Genomic DNA, 22704 nt, shown 5'->3' on the forward strand with positions numbered 1-22704 from the left:
TTGTGGAAACAGGGAAAGTATTGCTGGTACATAAGACTGTCGCTGCAGATGTTGACAAACACAATCATGGAAATTGTCTGTTTTGTCATGGCAGAAAAAAGGCTACTATCAGAAAATTGTCCGAATCAGATCAGTGAAAGTAAGTTACTGTCGTAACTAGTTACAAGCCTTGTATGACTCATACACAATTCCACTGTTGACGTAAACAGGGATGGTAAACAATAGGTAAACACCTGATTGTGTGAAAGTCTAATTACTTCAATTATGAGCTTTCATTTGGAGAAGTGTCCCAGTGTCGCTGGAGTTCAATAAATCAGAGTAATGAATGACCCATGTGGTGCTCTGTCCTGGAAAGGGCAGCTAAGAGATCAATTATCTGGTGTGCTGAGAGCAAAAAGGCCATCTGATACATACGCACAGTCAAATGCAGTGTCCTGAAAGATGGAGATGGCATTTGGGGCATCCATTAAACATTTAATTCAATTTGCATGGCTTTACTCACTTTAAGAAACTATCTAGATTAGAATAAGAATGCATCTGTGTATGTGAGAAAGAGCAAACAATCCAATTTGACAGAAAATCCCAATCAACAGCCGTGTTTGACTCATAGCAAACAGATACAGTGGTAACGTTGGGCATCTTATTTTCTTGTTTGTATACTCTACATATATGAATTATTTTTTTCTCCTTTGCCCATACACTCCATCCAATCAATTAGTGGAAGAAATAAACAGGGGGTGGTTGAGAGGTGGGAGTGCTACATTTAGTTCCACCACTGTAGGCGTTGCCCAGAGCAGGAGGGGGAAGTCACAAAAATGGCTACTTGTCACCACGGCTGGCAGGACATTTAGGGACAGTGATAGAACAGTCAACTGGACATTGACATTTTGTGTAGCAGGCAGCTAAAGAGTGTAGCCCCAGGATAGAGGTGCACAGAGGGAACTGACACAACTGTGGCCAGACACTGATGGAAGGGGCAGACACACACTGAGGGGGAGGCTAATTGGAAAAAACACTGATGTATTGGGTCTGCAGGAGAAAAACAATGACAACCCTTTAAAATGACAGCAAAATGCTTTTAATGCACAGATAGCATGTTTCATGTGGTCACATATTGTATTCGGCATCACTAATAGCCATTTAAAAAAATATGTAGATTGGCATCACTAATCACTATTGAAAGATATGTAGGCTTACCACCCAAATTTGAGCCTCCTCTAAAATGTACCCAGAAAACAACCTCTCTTCATGACACATATTTCTTGTCCCTTCTCATTTCCCAGGAATATTCTGTGCACCACAGAATATTTCAACCAGGAAATGGGGCCTATGAAATCAATTTCAGTCAGACTGGGGAGAAACTGTATTACCCAGACATTTTAATTGAACATGTTACATATCCCGATTGGCGCAGCAGTCTAAGGCACTGCATCTCACTGCAAGAGGCGTCACTACAGTACCTGGTTCGAATCCAGGCTGTATCACATCCGGCTGTCATTGGGAGTCCCATAGGGCGGGTGCACAATTGGCCCAGCGTTGTCCAGGTTTGGCCGGGGTGGGCCATCATTGTTAGTAAGAATTTGATCTTAACTGACTTGCCTAGTTAAATAATGATTAAATAAAAATCACAATTATGAATTTAAATGCCCCTAATAGGTAGGTGGGTGCTACCCTTTCGGTGGTGGATCTGTTCCAGCCTACTTAGAGGACTAGCTGTGAACAGAAACGGAGGTGCCTGATGAAGAGCTCTGGGCCTGCCTATCGGACTGTTTCTCCCTGGCTGTACCATCGACGCTACTCCTTCACTGAACTGAATCATCCAGCTGTAGAAGACCTTACTTTCAGATAAGCCTACACATTGAATGTAATTTTGTTATTAGAAAATACTGGTATTATAACCGTGAATCATTAAATCACCATTAAGTGTGTGTAAATATTGGCTGTTCTCAGCTATATGTAGTCTTCTAAATTCCTTAATCTTTCCAGATAGTGAGCCATGAGGTTTTTAGAGCTACATTATGGCACCATCTAATGGATGAATGGCTTAGTTTCACTAGTTGTTACAGCTTTAGAAGCAAGTGGCAAACAAGCTACGACAGTGATGTCATTTTCCAGGAAGTAGCTTTGTAGTTTTTGAACATTTGTAGGCTTTTTGAATAGTCTTCAGACAAATACATAGCACAATGGTCTTCAGTGCAATAACTTAAAGTATCTATACATATATTTTTTTAAATGGCTGCATTTTCACAAATTAAGATATATATTTTTTTAAAGGGAATGACAATATCTGGGAACTGACCCTGGAAGTATGACGTAACTTTCATACCCTTATTGGCATTGTAACACATGTTCTGCTTGTTAAATTCTGAAAGAAAGTGGGTGCATGTTTCGTGATTTCTGGTAGTATGTGGCTTGAAAAATTTGAGAAAAACAAAAGATCAGTTCTTGAAAATCCCAAGAGACATTTATTTAAACAATATAAATATTTACATATCTCACATTTAAAATATTTACAAATATCCGACGAGGACAAGGCCATCTCATTAGAAAAATAAAAGTCTAGGAAAAATTCCCCTGCATCCAGTGGGATGTTCTTTTTTGGTGCTTTCAGTATGATTGTCGCTTTCTGATGACATTGTCGGACAACTGGAATCACTTGATTGTCACAGAATACAGTGTACTCTAATGCAGAGTATTCCAATAGCCGAGATACCTTTGGTCTTCGGCGGAGGCAGCAGTGGCTAAAAGGGCTATGAATAAAACAAATATTCCATAGAAATTATGTTAGTTTTAAAAGGTGAGCGATTGGGTCTTATCCCAGGCTGCATTCATTTCACAGGCGCCTGACGTTCCTCTTACTGCGAGCGCTGCCAATGAGGATGGGGGTGGCTGTGGAGTTGCTAGGCCGCCATGTCAGTCGGGTGCAGCAGGCTGAGGAGCCGTGGAAGGGGCCCTGGCACTGGGTGCAGAAGTCAAAGGCACAACTAAAGCGGGTACAGGTGGCCCTCATTGCGTCTGCGTTGTGCTTGGCTGGAGAGCCGCAGCGCTTACAGGGCTTCAGCGACTCGTGCTGCTTCAGCGAACTGGCAGCCTAGAGAACACAAACAAAGTATAAGGCTACAGAGAATAACTCACAATATGTATCATTGGTAACATGAACAATGTAAATTTATTTTTTGGAACTGATTGGAAGGTGACCAACCCAATAAGTACACACACACTGATCACCATCATGTCCTCTGAACCTTCACATGCAAAGTGAATAGAGGAACCCTCACCTCTTGGTATTCTCTGAAGCGAGATTGCTGGGAGCAGTGTGGCACCTGCGTGTATGCTCTCTGGGAGAGCATCCTCTTGGTAGACTTCTGGATAGGGGTTGAAGCAACTCTCTGCATACAGGACATTACAACCCTGGACAGGGTGGTGTCTCGTGTCAAAGAACCCACATTCTCCAGTCCTACAGGGATTCTTGAGTCCTATAACAAAAAAGGACATTGCTATTTAGCATACAATGGATTACCCTATGGTTAGGCAATTAAGATTTAAGTACTGGAAAGGGCCTCTAAATAAATGTAAATATCAAACATATCAGCAAATTTGGGAGCCTCTGCAAGCTTAAAAAACTGAACCGTCAATGTGAATTGAAACCATTGATACCCGATATACATGACTAAAGGAAATCCATAAAAAATGTTAGCACTTACCTGTAGTCTCTGTTCAGCCTGGTCGCATTTACGGAGTGCAGACTTGTCTTGGCAGATTATTTTTCTCCAGCTCTTGCTCACTTTTCTACAGCTGTGAAGAAAAAAAGAAAAACAACCATGAATATATGATTAGAGTACAAAACAATTTATGTTGAAAAACCTCTACAAAATCATAAGAGCAGTAAAGGTTAAATGTTTACCTTATCAAGTCAATATCAAGAAGACGCAGGATCCTGGTTAGGATGTGCTTCATGTCCCTCTCCAGCAGCGCTTTTAAAACATCCATAGACTCAAGGCCCATGTTCCCACCAATAACCCTTTCAAGGCCAGAGTCCTCTGCTAGCCAGCTAATGACAGTCCAGTCATAGCTCTGGGTCCTCTTGAAGCCATTGGTGAGTTCTTGGCATATGGCATGTTGAAACTTCAGTATGGGGAGTTGAGAGGCAGAGTGCTTAGCCTTGTGATAATCAGCTACTGGAGTACATGGGGAGAATATCTCCAGTCCTAGAGACTCCCCTTGTTCCTTAACATTATAAAAGTCCTCCATCTGGCTGTTCTGTAAAGACAAGTAACCACTGTCCTCGAATGCTTCACAGCCTAGGTTCACCTCGTCAAGGATACGGTCATATTGGTTGTTCTCCTTATTGTGAACACATTTCACGTCATCGTTGAGGCAAATGTTGGCAGAGGTGACACCTGGAGAGAGTTGTTTGACTACTACTTGGATGCATCCCATGAGTGGTGAGGTTTTGAGGACTGACTCCTCGTATGTGACATGTTTCTTCATGTTGCACGGAAACCGGAGTTCATTGTTGTTGGACTGACACTTCATTTTTCATTGACTTCAAACTGTATCCCTGAGCCAGTAGTGAAGATACACTGCATTAGCCAGTTCCATCTCACAATCAAAACGCGCCAAAATGGCTAGCTACAGTACATAAATTGTTTCAAACCAGAGTGGATTGCCCAACTCAGTTACTCGAGTTAGCTAAATAAAACATAACATTAACGTTAAACCAATATAACATACACCTAGTTATAAAAAAGTTGCCAACTAGCTGCAATCTCTCAATAGTGCGCCTTCCTTGTTCCCCCCAAATTTACTTTGTAGCATAGCTAGGTAGCCAACTAATTTGGCATTAAGGTCTTTGATATCACAATAGCTAACGTTAAATAACTACTGTTACATGCATAGTAATTTAGTACAAAATAAGCATTTAACGTACCATAACGTATTAAATTATTTTAATAGTTATAACTTCAGTCGTTTCCACCATCATGTTAGCTATATTCATAGGATAGCCAATGGCATTGGTAATGCGAACTAGTCTAATTGAGCAGTTAACTTAGGTGGATTTAAAACAAATCTATAACGACATCAAAAATACACATGTACACTTTGCAATAGTTGGCTAACTACAACTACCTAGTTAAGTTACCTACACAGTTAACTAACGTTAGATAACTACAGTGACATAGCTAGGCCAGGTATGGCTAGCTACCGCTAGTTAGCTAGTTAGTCAAGTAGATAACTAGCTTGGTAGACAAGTTGGCAAGCGAGTAGCGTTAGCTAGCTAACATTGTAACAAAACTAGGGTCATCATGGTTATAAGGATATGCTTTCTCAAATTAACGTCAAACGTTTTGCGTAACTAGCCTGAATCAAATGAAATGAGTAATAGCTATTAGCCTAGCAAACAATATAACAACACGCTTGTTGATTGAGGTAAGAAAAATATTGCATACCTTTAAGGTAACTTCACCTATTTCTGGTCTGCCACCGACATTAGCAGCTAGACTGGGTTCGGCAACTTTCTTGATACTTGAATGAGGAAAATATGGAAAAAGCGCCAGTTCGCTGCACCTTTGAAATCCGTATCCAAAATGTCACAAACCAATGAGGGAAGTTACCTTTAAACCGGGGAACCAATGAGAGAACAGAAAAGCGCAAACTGACGTCTGACGTCAGAGCTTAAACTGCATAAGGCCCACTACATTTTTTTCCGACCATTTCAAACATGTACTAGTTATCTTTCTTTGCAAATAGAATAGAAATACACCGAGGTAGAGGAGATTCGTTAAAATATTGGTGCAATGTTTTTTCTTTTTTGTTAGAAATACACTATCAGTCAAAGGTTTTAGAACACCTACTCATGCTACAATGTAGAATAACAGTGAAGACATCAAAACAATTAAATAACACATATGGAATCATAAAGTAACCAAAAAAGTATACAGAAGATATCCCTATTTGGTAAAAGACCAAGTCCAAGAACAGCTCAAATTAACAAGGAGAAACGACAGTCCATCATTACTTTAAGACGCGAAGGTCAGTCAATCTGGTATATTTAAGGAACTTTTAAAGTTTCTTCAAGTGCAGTCGCAAAAACCATCAAACACTATGATGAAACTGGCTCTCATGAGGACCGCCACATGAATGGAAGACCCAGAGTTACCTCTCATTCTGCAAATGAACCTCTTCACAACATTACTGAGATAAAACATGTTTTTTTATATATACAGTACAAGTCAAAAGTTTGGACACGCCTACTCATTCAAGGGCCCAGCAGAAGACCTAGAGTTACTTCTGCTGCAGAGGATAAGTTCATTAGAGTTACCAGCCTCAGAAATTGCAGCCCAAATAAATGCTTCACAGAGTTCAAGTAACAGAGGAGACTGTTTGAATCAGGCCTTTATGGTCGAATTGCTGCAAAATAAAACACTACTAAGGGACACCAATAAGAAGAAGAGACTTGCTTTGGGCCAAGAAACATGGGAGCATTCGCACAAAACTGAAAGCGCGAACCACCGCATCCAACTTGTAAGTCGCTCTGGATAAGAGCGTCTACTAAATGACTTAAATGTAATGTAAATGTAAATTTAACCAGGGCAAGAAGACTGGGAATATGGAAGACTACAAACAGTGTAGTTATTCACTCCGCAAAGCAATCGAGCAGGCTAAATGTCAGTATAGAGACAAAGTTGAGTACCAGTTCAAAGGCTCAGACACAAGACGTATGTGGCAGGGTCTACAGACAATCACGGATTATAAAGGGAAAACCAGCCACGTCGCAGACACCAACGTCTTACTTCCAGACAGGCTAAACACCTTCTTCGCTCGCTTTGAGGATAATACAGTGCCACCCTTTTTTCTCCCCAATTTCGTGGTATCCAATTGGTAGTAGTTAGTCTTGTCTCATCGCTGCAACTCCCGTACGGACTCGGGAGAGGCGAAGGTCGTGAGCCATGCATCCTCCGAAACACAACCCAACCAAGCCCCACTGCTTCTTGACACAATGCCCATCCAACCCGGAAGCCAGCCGCACCAATGTGTCGGAGGAAACACCGTGCACCTGGCGACCGTGTCAGCGTGCACTGCGCCCGGCCCACCACAGGAGTTGCTAGTGCGTGATGAGACAAGGATATCCCTGCCGGCCAAACCCTCCCTAACCCGGACAACGCTGGGCCAATTGTGCGCCGCACCATGGGCCTCCCGGTCGCGGCCGGCTGCGACAGAGCCTGGACTCAAACCCAGAATCTCTAGTGGCACAGCTAGCACTGCGATGCAGTGCCTTAGACCACTGCGCCACACGGGAGGCCCGAATGCTGTTCATTGACTATAGCTCAGCATTCAACACCATAGTACCCTCCAAGCTCATCATCAAGCTCAAGGCCCTGGGCCTGAACCCCGTCCTGTGCAGCTGGGTCCTGGACTCCCTGACGGGTCACCCCCAGGTGGGGAAGGTAGGAAACAACACCTATTTGCTGATCCTCAACACTGGGGCTCCACAAGGGTGTGTGCTCAGCCCCCTCCTGTAGTCCCTGTTCAACCATGACTGCGTGGCCAAGCACGCCTCCAACTCAATCATCAAGTTTGCAGACAACACAACAGTAGTAGGCTTGATTACCAACGATGAGACAGCCTACAGGGAGGAGGTGAGGGCTCTGGGAGTGTGGTCCCAGGAAAATAACTTCTCACTCAACGTCAACAAAACTAAGGAGATGATCGTAGACTTCAGGAAACAGCAGAGGGAGCACCCCCCTATCCACATTGATGGGACTGCAGTGGAGAAGGTGGAAAGCTTCAAGTTCCTTGGCGTACACATCACTGACAAACTGAGATGGTGCACCCACACAGACAGTATGGTGAAGAAGGGTCAACACCGCCTCTTCAACCTCAGGAGAGGCTAAAGAAATTTGACATAAAACCTAAAACCCTCACAAACATTTACAGATGCACAATTGAGAGCATCCTGTCGGGCTGTATCACCACCTGGTACGGCAACTGCACCGCCCAACGCATTACCGGGGGCAATTTCCCGCCCTCCTGGACACCTACAGCACCCGAGGAAGGTCAAAATGATCATCAAGGACATCAACCACCCGAGCCACTGCATGTTCCCCCCGCTATCATCGAGAAGGCGAGATCAGTACAGTTGCATCAAAGCTGTGACCGTTAGAAGCTGTTTTTAATTCTATCTCAAGACCATCAGACTGCTAAACAGCCATCACTAGCACATCAGGGGCAGCTGCCTATAGGAATCACTGGCCACCTTTAGAAATTGATCACTAGCCACTGTAATAATGTTCAGTATCTAGCATGACTCATCTTATATGTATAAACTACACTCCACACTATTCTACGGTATCTTAGTCACTTTTAAATTGTGTTTACATATTGCATCATCCTTTTCATATGTATATACTGTATTGTATTCTATAATACACCACTGACTGTTAAACAGCCATGTCCAGCACATCAGAGGCTGCTGCCTATAGACATACAGTATAGGTGAAGTCAGAAGTTTACGTACACTTAGGTTGGAGTCATTAAAACTAGTTTTTCAACCGCTCCACAAATTTATTGTTAACAAACTATTGTTTTGGCAAGTCGGTTAGGACATCTACTTTGTGCATGACACAAGTCATTTTACCAACAATTGTTTACAGACAGATTATTTCACTTATAATTCACTGTATCACAATGCCAGTGGGTCAGAATTTTACATACACACAATGCAGATAGTCCGGGTAGCCATTTGATTACCTGTTCAGGAGTCTTATGGCTTGGGGGTAAAAACTGTTTGTCCTCGACTTGGCACTCCGGTACCGCTTGCCGTGCGGTAGTAGAGAGAACAGTCTATGACTGGGGTGACTGGGGTCTTTGACAATTTTTAGGGCCTTCCTCTGACACCGCCTGGTGTAGAGGTCCTGGATGGCAGGCAGCTTAGCCTCAGTGATGTACTGGGCCGTACGCACTACCCTCTGTAGTGCCTTGCGGTCGGAAGCCGAGCAGTTGCCATACCAGGCAGTGATGCAACCAGTCAGGATGCTCTCGATGGTGCAGCTGTAGAACCTTTTGAGGATCTGAGGACCCATGCCAAATCTTTTCAGTCTCCTGAGGAGGAATAGGCTTTGTCGTACCCTCTTCATGACTGTCTTAGTGTGTTTGGACCATGATAGTTTGTTGGTAATGTGGACACCAAGGAACTTGAAGCTCTCAACCAGCTCCCCTACAGCCCCGTCGATGAGAATGGGGGGCGTGCTCGGTCCTCCTTTTCCTTTTCCTGTAGTCCACAATCATCTCCTTTGTCTTGCTCACGTTGAGGGAGAGGATGTTCTCCTGGCACCACACGACCAGGTCTCTGACCTCCTCCCTATAGGCTGTCTCATTGCTGTCGGTGATCAGGCCTACCACTGTTGTGTCATTGGCAAACTTGATGATGGTGTTCGGTTCTCAAAAGAAAGGATTTTAGAAAAGTTCTATACTGACATATTTTGACGTTTTCCTGCAAAATGAGCAACAAAAGCAGTTTGAGGACTGGCATTTCACACTCGTGGGCGGAATGTGTTAAGTGAGCTCTAAGTATGTGAGTTGGGCAAACAAATACACTGGGCTATTATTGATCGGAGTCATTTTCTCCAAGAATGTCAATGACTCTCCTGGTTAGGGAGCTCCTGTAGTGATTAATTTCCTCAAGGAGCTCGCGGACATCATGCACCATTTTTCCAATCCAATGATCTGTGATTCGGTTCCTGGGGAAAGTTGTAGTTCCTGATTTTCTCAGATCTACCTTTGGATATATTAAAAAGGATAGATTAAAAAAGTCAATACACAAAATGTGCTACAGTATAGACCAACACTTAATATAAAACTTTTGTATCCAACAGACAGCTGGCAACTATTTGCATTCCCTCTTCCCCAACACACCCAAGCCCATCTCACCTTCCACTTTCAAAGCAGTAAATACCCCTCCAAGAGACAACCTTCTTACCTCTGTCAGTCATGCCTATTCTATTCTTTCAGTGTAAACCATATTAATTGTTGCCCATGGTGTAGGCTGTAATTGTAAATACGAATTTGTTCTTTACTGACTTGCCTAGTTAAATAAAGGTAAAAAAAAAAAAAAAAGTGATTTTAGATTGCTGTCCATTGTCTTTATTCAACACTTTCTTTTGGCAAGCTCAATCCTAGGTTTTATATATGACTATGTAGGAAACATACGTTAAACTTTTAACTGGATTTTGATATCCATTCCTGACATAACAATTTTGAACAGCAACATTCTTGTATGTGTGTAGTTTGTGTCCTGTGTCGCTGCACAGGACTGTCTTACTGATCACTTTGACTGTTGTGTTTACTGTTTATGTGTCAAACTCGTTCCATGAAGGGCCGACAGTCACCGAATGAAGGAATGAGTAGTTTATGACATAAGCAAACTCTCAAGCTGCTGAGACCTAATGGCCATGAGATTCCCAAAGTCCTTCTGCATCTGTTGATAGAATATCACACATGAGGTGTGGCCTCACCTTTCAGTAATGTTTCAGTTTCACCAAATTTCTGCTGTTTTGTCTGAAGCTCTCTGAAGTATTGGATCACTGGGGCTAGTACAGAAGGAGATGTTCTCTTCACTCTCAATTCCTCTTCACCATCCTGCTGTCTCTTTGTCTGTCAGACTATCACAGTACTCTGTCTACGTCTTCTTCAAGTAACGTTAGTCCTGTAGTGATCTTCTAGCAAAGATGTCGTCCACAGACAGTAACTTCGTAATCATCAACGGCTGAGTTGCATGCATAACTCTACTATTTGGGCAAAGCTTTGGAGACGGATTTCGGCATCTACCGCATCTACTGCTCGGTAATCTCTTTGAAACATGACAGTGGACTACCTCTGATTAGAGGACATCTGTCACGTTCCTGACCTGTTTTCCTTGTTTTTGTATGTGTTTAGTTGGTCAGGGCGTGAGTTGGGGTGGGCATTCTATGTTATGTGTTTCTATGTTTAGGTTATTTGTCTATTGGCCTGATATGGTTCTCAATCAGGGACAGGTGTTTTACGTTTCCTCTGATTGAGAACCATATTAAGGTAGGCTGTTCTCACTGTTTGTTTGGGGGTGATTGTTCCTGTGTCTGTCGCACCACACGGGACTGGTGCGTGCGTGCGTGCGTGCGTGCGTGCGTGCGTGCGTGCGTGCGTGCGTGCGTGCGTGCGTGCGTGCGTGCTATATTGTAAGTTCTTATGTTCAGGTCTGTCTACGTTGTTTTGTAATCTATTCAAGTGTTCTTCGTGTTTTCGTCTTGTTTAAATAAATTCATTATGTCTGCATACAACGCTGCGTTTTGGTCCGATCCCTACTCCTTCTCCTCGACCGAGGAGGAAGATTATGAAAGCCGTTACAACATCAAGGATCGGCCATACACGTTCTCTAAGTGCATTTTGACAGCTTGTGTAAAAGCCACACTACACAAGGGTTTGCATTAAAGGCTCAATTCAACATTGGAAAAATATTACTATCATTTGTTGATTTGTTTTGCATTTTATCATGCTAGCTAACGTTAACACTACACAACGACAGCTAATTGAAGTGGTATGATGTTCTGAAGCTTTTTGGATAGTATGTAGCTGCAGTTGTGTCGACCATAACAACTATTTTCCATTCACATTTATGTCTGGATGTTCACCTATCCTAGCTAGCTAGCTAACCATCACCAAAGACAGTGTTGTTTTTATAATAATTTTTTGATGCTCAAGGGCACTGACATGTTGCTTTTCACATGCGTAGTTTGTTTATGTGTAACTCTGTGTTGTTTTGGTTGCACTGCTTTGCTTTATCTTGGCCAGGTCGCAGTTGTAAATGACAACTTGTTCTCAACTGGCCTACCTGGTTAACTAAAGGTAAAAAAAAAAAAAGTTGCAGACTATTTACATTCTCAAAACGTAGATTACCATAAGTAAACAAATACATGTAGCCAAAACATAAACATTGATCAGTAGTATAGTATTGCATTGTGTTAAAACGTAATCTGTATAAAACATTAAAATATCAAAACATTAATGTGTCGCTGCACAGGGGCCTGTTGCACAAAACTAGGATAAGGGATTAAGCCAGGATATCTTGGTGATCCTGGCTCAATTGATCCGTAATCCGGTTGCACTAAAGATGGATAGGGGGCAGGAGGATATGTTATGGTATAAATTACCATGGAGATTTATTCTGTGGAGCTAGCCTGCTCCAGACCAGGCTAAATTCCAGGATCTATTTAATCTCATCCCTAATGTCAGTCAGCAGTCACCACAAATGGAAACCAATAGTTATTTCACTGCTCACTATACATTGTTATCACATATAACTAGACCCACTGTTATTATTTAAACGTTTGTGATCATTAATTTCAATGATTTTGGATAAAAAATGATTTTTAGATGATGTTGCTATCATTAGATAATTTACAGTTTCCCATAGACTATAAGGCTATATATAAAATTATAGAATATTAGGGCCACAGAGGGGAAAAAAACACAAGTCATAATATTGTAACCAGTTGTTTTAAAGGAGGACAGTTGTTAAAATGACAGATGTGGGGCATTTCGTGAAATTGTACTTCAGTATGGTTTCATAAACAAAGACATGCTGATGTGCCAGAATATTAAGTATCACATTGTCATAAGTATCAAAACTGTAAAAACAATATGTAGCTTTTCTGCAGAAAGAACCAGCCTCATAAATTTATGACTTTATCCTTTTTCTTCAGTGTGGCCCTAGTACTCTGTCATATAAACAAATACACATTCCATATGAATATAAAAACACAATGTGTAACATTATGTTCCTTTATTGAATAAGGACAAAACAAAGCAGGTAAACCATCAGCTCCTTTCGAAACTGAAGTCACAGTGACTCTACAAGATGGAAAGCACACATACTAACTAAAATAATTCAACACATATTGGTCCCTCAGCAGCCGACCACTGTCGTCATCAGGGAAGATTGCCGGATTGTCCCAGTCCATGGCTGGTGGCACTCTGGGGGCCCTCTCCTTCCTCAGGCAGGCCACATTGTGGAGGACAGCACAAGCCACAGTAATATCACATGCCCTAACAGGGCTGACCCTTAATTTGTGAAGGCAGTGAAAGCGTGCCTTCAGGAGGCCAAAGGTCATTTCAACTCTGGCCCTGGTCCTGGCATGGGCATGGTTGTAGGCCTGCTGTGCTTCCTGGGGGTCTGTGAAAGGTGTCAGGAGAAAAGGCTGGCAGCCATACCCCCTGTCTCCCAGCAACACACCAGAGAATTCACCTGTCAACACAAAATCTCATCATTACTACCTCATAAACACAGTGATATTCTTGACACAGCCATGATGGTTATAAATAGGGGTTGTGTGGCTTACCTTGTGATAGGCACTGATAGATTTCAGAGGCCCGAAAGATTCTGGAGTCATGGACTGAGCCAGGCCATTTTGCCACAACATTGCTGATCACACAGTCAGCATTGCAGACCATCTGAAATCATAAGATGAGGAATATTACACCAATCAATGCACATCACTGGCAATGCAGAGTGTTCGTCAATGGACAATATCAAAAAGTTATGTTCACCTGAACATTAATGCTGTGAAAGGATTTCCTATTCACAAAATCGGCCTCATGGGCACCTGAGGGGGCTTTTATCCTTATGTGTGTGCAGTCCACTGCACCAATGACATTGGGGAAACCTGTCACACAAAGTAATGAGTATCCTACTATGTGTTAACAGTTGTCCTGTAATTTGTAGATCCTCTTACCTGCAATCCTATAGAACTCCTCTTTGATGTCACAGAGTCTTCTGTGGCCAGGGAAGGAGATGAAGACATCTGCTAATGCTTTGATAGCCAGACACACACTCCTTATTGTGCGGCAAATTGTGGCCTTGTTCAGCTGTTCTGCATCCCCCACTGAGTACAGGAAGGCTCCACTAGCAAAAAAGCGCAAGGCCACACAAACCATTTGCTCCACACTCAGTGCATGGCTCCGTGCAGTGCGGTGCTTAATCCTGGGACCCAGTAGTCTGCATAGATACCTGATGCCATCTGCAGAAAACCTGTATCTTTCATATAGATGGTCATCAGGGAAGGCCAGTGGGTCCAACCGGTCCCTGAAGACCCTTTCTCGCCTGAAGGCTCTCCTCAGCACAAGTGCTTCTTCATCCACCACATCTCGCACGAATGGGCATGCCATTGTCAGAGCAGAAAGGAACACACAATTTTGGGCCTTCATATAGGCTAGTGGCCACACCTGGTGCTGGGGGGGTGGGCAAAAGAGGGCGATGCCTTATAACGATGACTTGGTTGTACTGATTGCTGGGAAAATAAAAAAAACCTTAGAAAGATGCCACCGTCCTGTGTGCTCACAATAAGAGCTCATGTCATGGCTCACTTGACTTTACGAGAATATACCTAATTTTTATTTTGAGCTGTGTCATCTTCTTGGAGCTGGGGGAGGAAAGAAAAATAATGATTAATACATTTGTGTTACAGTTAGCATACAGTGTACATTGAAGGCATATCTCACCTCCCTCTCAAGTTTTTTTATTTCAAGGTCCAGTTTCCTAATTGTCCTCTTTTATTTCGGACTCCAGTGCAAGATTTTCCATCTTTTTCTTCTTGTACTGAATGTCTATGTCTGCCAGTTCTATTTGGCGCCGGAGGTGGTTGCCATACAACTTTCTGATAGCTTGTGAGCTCTGTGAACACAATACAATTAGCGCAGCTGGAATTTGGCAGGATGTGGTGTCCTTTTATTAATACGCACTATGTTGCCAGGCTGGTTTTCCCACTGTATAGCATCTGGGTCCTGTAAAAGAAATTAGATTTTTTGATTTTGATGAGGACTCCTCACCATTGTAGAGTAAATAGTACTTTCACAGTCTTAACATGATACCTCATGCCTTCTGGAATCCAGAGAGATGGTCTCCTCCTCATCATCGTCTCCATCATGTGCTGTTGCTGCTGCACTGGGGCCTTCACCCTATCACATTTAATCGGATTAATATTGAAGCTAGTAGACAAGACATGCCAGGCCTACAGTATGCCTTTGATGGAGTACTCACTGGATCAGCATCGTCTGGTGCTTGTGCTGGTGGCTCTAACAGGAACACAGTGCTGCCAGACACTGCAAGGCAATAGGTAAACCAAAGTCAGACAGTCCAAATTGATTCAATATGAATGTGGTTGTATCCCATGTAGAGATGGAAGGACATACCTTGAATGAAGCGGGTGGCATCTTGGGAGGAACCTATGCTCGTCTCTTTCCCCCCAGGGATCCCCTCTAAGACGGGCCTGCCTTTATTTAGCTCCAAGGCCATGTCCTCTGCTGGGGTAAGGTCAGCCTTTGGTGACCCACCACCCGTGCCTTGTCTGTGGGTATTCTTTTTCACTGCTAAAACAGTACAGACAATGTGTGAGCAGGCACCTTCTGGGTACAATATATGCTTGTGCTTTGTTAAATATTAGTCAGGGACCATACCATTCTGCAGAATGTTCTTGTATTTGATTTTGACCTGCTGCCATGTCCGTTTTGGCCCGTTCATGTTTAATCTACACACACACACACACACACACACACACATTTAATGGAGTCACACTGCAAAAAATTACTTGGTATTTTTGTCTTGTTTTCAGTAAAAATATCAAAAAATTTATCATAGCTTTATACAGTGTGATGGAGTTACTTTACACAATTTCACTCATATCTGCAGTGCATTTCAATTAAAAATTTAACCGTTTCATAATTACAGTACAACTGCATTTTTGGAGATGTGAATTAAATATTTGAATTGTAATTGTGATGTTTCAGCGGAGCGGTGAGTGTGTAATTGTGCACTACTTACGCATTCAGGCGGTCTGCAATACTTTGCCACGCTTTTTCTCTTTGCTTTATCACTGTGGCGGTGTTGCCTTTCTTCTTAATTATATATTTTACCTCCTCGTATGCCTCCATGAGGATTTGTGCTTCCGACGGGGAAAAGTACGCGGCTCTAGTTGCCATGGTAAATCAGTTAATCTGTGATCTGTGGCGGGGTCTATTTGAGTGAGCCGTGAGCGCGCACCTATCCAGGATTGGTTTCACCTGGCTTAATGAATCCGTGTCTGCTCATCCTGGCTTGGTCTTTGTGCAACCAATTAAGCCTGGACGCACATGTTTTGGCTTCATTGAGCTCAGCTGAGTCATTTATCCCGGATGTCTTAATTCTACTTTTGTGCAACAGGCCCCAGGACTGTTTTACTGATCACTTTGACTGTTGTGTTTACTGTTTATGTGTCCAACTCGTTCCATGGAGGGCCGAGTGTCTGCGGGTTTTCACTCCATTGTTCCTAATTAAGGTCACTGATTAGTTAGGTACTCCCCTCACCTGGTTGTATATGTCTTAATTGGACACAAATTGAAAGGTGAAATCAACAACCAGCACACTCGGCCCTCCATGGAAACCCCTGGTTTATAGAAAGAAACCTGGAACCAATCCCCTGTTTGACCAGAAGATGGGAGGAAACATCCATCTAACTTTGCAGTTAATTGAATACGCCTACTTACAGATTAAGTAATGTGTTACTAGTAACAGTTTCATACAGCATACAGTGCCTTCGGAAAGTATTCAGATCCCTTGACTTTTTACACATTTTGTTTACTTTACAGCCTTATTCTAAAATGGATTAAATAAAAAAATATCCTCAGCAATCTAGACACAATACCCCATAATGAAAAAGCAAAAACTGTTTTTTATACCTTATTTAGATAAGTATTGAGACCCTTTGCTATGTGAGACTCAAATTGAGCTCCGGTGCATCCTGTTTCCATTGATCATCCTTGAGATGATTCTACAACTTGATTGGAGTCCACATGTGGTAAATAGAATTGATTGGACATGATTTGGAAAGGCACACACCTGTCTATATAATGTCCCACAATTGGCATTGCATGTCAGAGCAAACACCAAGCCATAAGGTTGAAGGAATTGTCTGTAGAGCGCCGAGACCGGATTGTGTCGAGGCACAGTTCTAGGGAAGGGTACCAAAAAATGTCTGCAGCATTGAAGGTCCCCAAAAACACATTGGCCTCCATCATTCTTAAATGGAAGAAGTTTGCAACCACCAAGGCACTTCCTTTGGCCGCCCGGCCAAACTGAGCAACCAGGAGATAAGGGCCTTGGTCAGGGAGGTGACCAAGAACCCGATAGTCACTTTGACAGAGCTCTAGAGTTTCTCTGTGGAGATGGGAGAAACATCCAGAAGGACAACCATCTCTGCAGCACTCCACCAATCAGGTCTTTATGGTAGAGTGCCCAGACGGAAGCCACTGCTCAGTAAAAGGCACATGACAGCCCGCTTGGAGTTTGCCAAAAGGCACCAAAAGACTCTCAGACCATGAGAAACAAGATTCTCTGGTCTGATGAAACCAAGATTGAACTCTTTGGCCTGAATGCCAAGCGTCACGTCTGGAGGAAACCTGGCACCTTCCCTATGGTGAAGCATGGTGGTGGCAGCAAAGTGCTGTGGGGATGTTTTTCAGTGGCAGGGACTGGGAGCAGCATGAAACATATTATATTTCACCAGATTTGGCTATTGCGCAAAGCTTTTGGTTCTTTGGACAATGAGGATTGGAATGCAAGGAACATAAGTAGTAGTAGTTTTCTTACAGAGGGATGATTCAAAGAATACAAGCCCAAAGTGCCAACTATAGGACTTATTCTTGGTGCCCCTGCCAAAATAGGGAAACAACTATCTACCTTAGCTACAAAAATCACCCCAACGGCACAATTAACTTGATTTAACAATGGAAGACAATGTTATCACAAGACAGATCAGACACACCGGTTTAAAATCATATTTCACTGTCTGCCCCCCAGGTTGCTAAAATTCCTCATACAAGACTAGGGTATTACAGTGGATTAAATAACTTCTGGCTGCAGGACTTCCATCAGGCTTCCTGGGGTTGGCCGCCACACATGTTTCAGAAAAAAAGTTAATCTCCTGCAAAGTTAAATTATGTGCTAATTATTCAAGAGAATTTTAAGGATTGTCTTTATAAGGGTCAGGCCAGCGACTGTAATGTCACCATAGATTACCAGGATTTGGGGGGCTTTCAGAGGGGAGTTTGGTGCCTACACAACCAGAGCCAAAAACCATCTGGCCGTTTGGGCGGTCATGTCACACCCATGTTGTGCTATTTTTAGCCAGAGGTGAGAGAGGGAGACAGAGGAAGTAGACAACTGCAAAACTTATCTGGAAACAGGACACAGAAGTACTGTTTCAAAAAAGTATTTAATTGAAACTTCCCAACCCCCCATACACAACAGAATGACTTGTTGAATGAGGCAGACATGAGGTCTGGATTATAGAATAGATATTATAAATGTTGTCATTCCTCCCAGTCAGACGTCACCCTCCCCTAGTCAAGTCTCAAACCTGCACTGGTCAAGTGTCACCCCTCCTCAACCCTCACCCCTGCATTGGTCAGGTATCACCCATTTGCCTCACCTCTCTCACCCGTGCATCAGTCAATCTCACCAATAGGGTGAGGATTAAGGAGGAAGGGTGAGACATGACTAGGGAGTGGTGTTCTGAGGAGGAAGGTCTGACAAGGAGAAATGACCAAGTTCCTCACATGTATTCTGGACTCGATTGACTCATCATCCAATTCTTATGTGAATGAAAAAAATATTTTAAACTTTTTTCAAAACCATAAAGTTATCAAAGAAATGGGATTTACTTACAATCCACAATAAAACATTTATTTAAAGAGGATTTCACAAGTGCTTCTACATTCTTGTCATAATGTATAGTAGGGTAAGGTAGTTCAAAAACTTCAGTCCACATAGGCCTACTCAAACAAAACAACTAATGTTGCCTTGATGGAGAAGTTCATGTGGTATTTACACATCAGCTCAGTAGCAAGACAAAACTCTTTATCTCCTCTGGAATTCCTTGCCCTTGACTGCATGAGCCTGCATTAATTTATAATGCATAAACAATATCACTAGAGGAGGTCACACCTGCTACCCTAGATGTCACTACTGTTAGGGTTGGCTGAGTGACTGCTATTAAAACAGGACAACGTGATGCTGTTACAGTTGCTTTGATATTCTTGGTGGACTAGCACAGTTGTATAGGAGAGGGTATAGAAATAAATAAGGCCCACCAAAATAGCCCCTCAAATGGATCTTTATGTCAGACTTTTGTGAGTCACCACCAGTGTCAGTGGCTTCCTATTTGGGAGGTGCTGAGTCATGTCAGTAATGGAGAGTGAAATGAACAAGGAGGCAAATTGAAACAATGAGCCAGTCAAAAGTTTGGACACACCTACTCATTCTAGGGTTGTTCTTTATTGTTACTATTTTCTACTTTGTAGAATAATAGTGAAGACATCAAAACTATGAAATAACACATATGGAATCATGTAGAAATCAAAAAGTGTTCAACAAATCAAAATAAATTGTATATTTGAGATCATTCAAAGCAGCCACCCTTTGCCTTGATGGCAGCTTTGCACACTCTTGGCATTCTCTCAACCAGCTTCACCTGGAATACTTTTCCAACAGTCTTGAAGGAGTTCCGACATATGCTTAGCACTTGTTGGCTGCTTTTCCTTCCCTCTGGGGTCCAACTCAACCCAAACCATCTTAATTTGATTGAGGTCGGGTGATTGTGGAGGCCAGGTTATCTGATGCAGCACTCCATCAGCCTGTTGTACGTACTGCCAAATTCTCTGAAACGACGTTGGAGGCGGCTTATGGTAGAGAAATTAACATTCAATTCTCTGGCAACGGCTCTGGTGGACATTCCTGCAGTCAGCATGCCAATTGCATGCTCCCTCAAAACTTGAGACATGGCATTGTGTTGTGTGACAAAACTGCACATTTTAGAGTGGCCTTTTATTGTCCCCCAGCACAAGGTGCACCTGTGTAATGATGATTCTGTTTAATCAACTACTTGATATGCCACACCTGTCAGGTGGATGGATTATCTTGGCAAAGGTTAAATGCTCACTAACAGGGATATAAACACATTTGTGCATTTTGTTGGGGGGAGAAATAAGCTTTTTGAGCGTATGGAACATTTCTGGGATATTTTATTTCAGCTCATCAAACATTGGACCAACACTTTACATGTTGCGTTTATATTTTTGTTCAGTGTATATATTTATTCAGTGGAATTACCGATATACCTTTCACATGGAAATGCCCTATTCACTTCTATAATTTTTTTTGCCTGGTATCAGATTACGAGTCCCTTGACACTTGTGGGGGTTTTAGAGCAAAACAGAGAACATCATCGTGTTCGTGTGAGTGTCATCCTTCCAGAAAAGGGTCATGTGTGTAGCCAAAACCGTTCAGATGCTATAGAAGTTTTCATGAGAATACCGGATTTTCGGGATGTCTCCTGGTCTGAAACACAGCTGTAGCTATGCGGAATGCGGATGCAGACAAAGCCCATGCAAAACAGAAATTATCTCAATCTTAAACAGACGGATTTTGATTGTGATTTAAAAATATATACAGTGGGGAGAACAAGTATTTGATACACTGCCGATTTTGCAGGTTTTCCTACTTACAAAGCATGTAGAGGTCTGTCATTTTTATCATAGGTACACTTCAACTGTGAGAGACAGAATCTAAAACAAAAATCCAGAAAATCACATTGTATAATTTTTAAGTATTTAATTTGCATTTTATTGCATGACATAAGTATTTGATACATCAGAAAAGCAGAACTTAATATTTGGTACAGAAACCTTTGTTTGCAATTACAGAGTTCATACGTTTCCTGTAGTTCTTGACCAGGTTTGCACACACTGCAGCAGGGATTTTGGCCCACTCCTCCATACAGACCTTCTCCAGATCCTTCAGGTTTCGGGGCTGTCGCTGGGCAATACGGACTTTCAGCTCCCTCCAAAGATTTTCTATTGGGTTCAGGTCTGGAGACTGTCTAGGCCACTCCAGGACCTTGAAATGCTTCTTACGGAGCCACTCCTTAGTTTCCCTGGCTGTGTGTTTCGGGTCGTTGTCATGCTGGAAGACCCAGCCACGACCCATCTTCAATGCTCTTACTGAGGGAAGGAGGTTGTTGGCCAAGATCTCGCGATACATGGCCCCATCCATCCTCCCCTCAATACGGTGCAGTCGTCCTGTCCCCTTTGCAGAAAAGCATCCCCAAAGAATGATGTTTCCACCTCCATGCTTCACGGTTGGGATGGTGTTCTTGGGGTTGTACTCATCCTTCTTCTTCCTCCAAACACGGCGAGTGGAGTTTAGACCAAAAAGCTCTATTTTTGTCTCATCAGACCACATGACCTTCTCCCATTCCTCCTCTGGATCATCCAGATGGTCATTGGCAAACTTCAGACGGGCCTGGACATGCACTGGCTTGAGCAGGGGGACCTTGCGTGCACTGCAGGATTTTAATCCATGACGGCGTGGTGTGTTACTAATGGTTTTCTTTGAGACTGTGGTCCCAGCTCTCTTCAAGTCATTGACCAGGTCCTGCCGTGTAGTTCTGGGCTGATCCCTCACCTTCTTCATGATCATTGATGCCCCACGAGGTGAGATCTTGCATGGAGCCCCAGACCGAGGGTGATTGACCGTCATCTTGAACTTCTTCCATTTTCTAATAATTGCGCCAACAGTTGTTGCCTTCTCACCAAGCTGTTTTTCTATTGTCCTGTAGCCCATCCCAGCCTTGTGCAGGTCTACAATTTTATCCCTGATGTCCTTACACAGCTCTCTGGTCTTGGCCATTGTGGAGAGGTTGGAGTCTGTTTGATTAAGTGTGTGGACAGGTGTCTTTTATACAGGTAACGAGTTCAAACAGGTGGAGTTAATACAGGTAATGAGTGGAGAACAGGAGGGCTTCTCAAAGAAAAACTAACAGGTCTGTGAGAGCCGGAATTCTTACTGGTTGGTAGGTGATCAAATACTTATGTCATGCAATAAAATGCAAATTAATTACTTAAAAGTCATACAATGTGATTTTCTGGATTTTTGTTTTAGATTCCATCTCTCACAGTTGAAGTGTACCTATGATAAAAATGACAGACCTCTACATGCTTTGTAAGTAGGAAAACCTGCAAAATTGACAGTGTATCAAATACTTGTTCTCCCCACTGTATATACACACACTGCTCAAAAAAATAAAGGGAACACTAAAAGAACACATCCTAGATCTGAATGAATGGAATATTCTTATTAAATACTTTTTTCTTTACATAGTTGAATGTGCTGACAAAAAAAATCACACAAAAATTATCAATGGAAATCAAATTTATCAACCCATGGAGGTCTGGATTTGGAGTCACACTCAAAATTAAAGTGGAAAACCACACTACAGGCTGATCCAACTTTGATGTAATGTCCTTAAAACAAGTCAAAATGAGGCTCAGTAGTGTGTGTGGCCTCCACGTGCCTGTATGACCTCCCTACAATGCCTGGGCATGCTCCTGATGAGGTGGCGGATGGTCTCCTGAGGGATCTCCTTCCAGACCTGGACTAAAACATCCGCCAACTCCTGTACAGTCTGTGGTGCAACGTGGCGTTGGTGGATGGAGCGAGACATGATGTCCCAGATGTGCTCAATTGGATTCAGGTCTGGGGAACGGGCGGGCCAGTCCATAGTGTCGTGTCTTTGACTATGCCAGATTGATTGCTATGACATGCTATTCTATAAAATAATTTCTCCGGTATCAATATTACCT

General features: G+C 42.7%; 2 protein-coding genes across 3 annotated transcripts; both read right to left on the bottom strand.

The window, feature by feature from the left end:
* Positions 1-2438: 2438 nt before the first annotated feature.
* Positions 2439-5607, bottom strand: LOC139571008 (F-box only protein 5-like). The gene is made up of 5 exons (XM_071393448.1): positions 5451-5607; positions 3905-4561; positions 3705-3795; positions 3279-3476; positions 2439-3091 (listed from the first exon to the last, which is right to left on the bottom strand). The coding sequence occupies exons 2-5, from the start codon at positions 4534-4536 to the stop codon at positions 2834-2836; spliced, it is 1179 nt and encodes a 392-aa protein (XP_071249549.1). The 5' UTR covers positions 4537-4561; positions 5451-5607; the 3' UTR covers positions 2439-2833.
* A 7174-nt stretch (positions 5608-12781) lies between these two features.
* Positions 12782-17675, bottom strand: LOC139571010 (putative nuclease HARBI1). 2 transcript variants are annotated; one of them, XM_071393449.1, is made up of 11 exons: positions 15487-17675; positions 15223-15399; positions 15071-15132; positions 14902-14988; positions 14773-14814; positions 14533-14704; positions 14418-14453; positions 13767-14321; positions 13582-13697; positions 13374-13485; positions 12782-13279 (listed from the first exon to the last, which is right to left on the bottom strand). In XM_071393449.1, the coding sequence occupies exons 8-11, from the start codon at positions 14236-14238 to the stop codon at positions 12909-12911; spliced, it is 1071 nt and encodes a 356-aa protein (XP_071249550.1). In that variant the 5' UTR covers positions 14239-14321; positions 14418-14453; positions 14533-14704; positions 14773-14814; positions 14902-14988; positions 15071-15132; positions 15223-15399; positions 15487-17675; the 3' UTR covers positions 12782-12908. The 2 variants fall into 2 exon arrangements, 1 of the variants encoding a protein (XP_071249550.1); XR_011674219.1 differs by lacking the exon at positions 13582-13697 and having other exon boundaries at positions 15223-15913.
* Between the last annotated feature and the right edge of the window lie 5029 nt (positions 17676-22704).

The sequence above is a fragment of the Salvelinus alpinus genome, chromosome 3, assembly GCF_045679555.1.
Source record: "Salvelinus alpinus chromosome 3, SLU_Salpinus.1, whole genome shotgun sequence".
In the NCBI taxonomy this organism is placed as follows: Eukaryota; Metazoa; Chordata; class Actinopteri; order Salmoniformes; family Salmonidae; genus Salvelinus; species Salvelinus alpinus.

Excerpts from the sequence above, each read along its gene's own strand:
- LOC139571008 (XM_071393448.1), bottom strand. The coding sequence starts at position 4,536 with ATGAAGTGTCAGTCCAACAACAATGAACTCCGGTTTCCGTGCAACATG. Across the intron at positions 3,477-3,704 it reads AGGCTGAACAGAGACTACAG|GACTCAAGAATCCCTGTAGG; the intron begins GTAAGTGCTAAC and ends TTTTTGTTATAG. Across the intron at positions 3,092-3,278 it reads GCTTCAGAGAATACCAAGAG|GCTGCCAGTTCGCTGAAGCA; the intron begins GTGAGGGTTCCT and ends TGTGTTCTCTAG.
- LOC139571010 (XM_071393449.1), bottom strand. The coding sequence starts at position 14,238 with ATGAAGGCCCAAAATTGTGTGTTCCTTTCTGCTCTGACAATGGCATGC. Across the intron at positions 13,698-13,766 it reads GGAGTTCTATAGGATTGCAG|GTTTCCCCAATGTCATTGGT; the intron begins GTAAGAGGATCT and ends TTTGTGTGACAG. Across the intron at positions 13,486-13,581 it reads TTCACAGCATTAATGTTCAG|ATGGTCTGCAATGCTGACTG; the intron begins GTGAACATAACT and ends TTATGATTTCAG.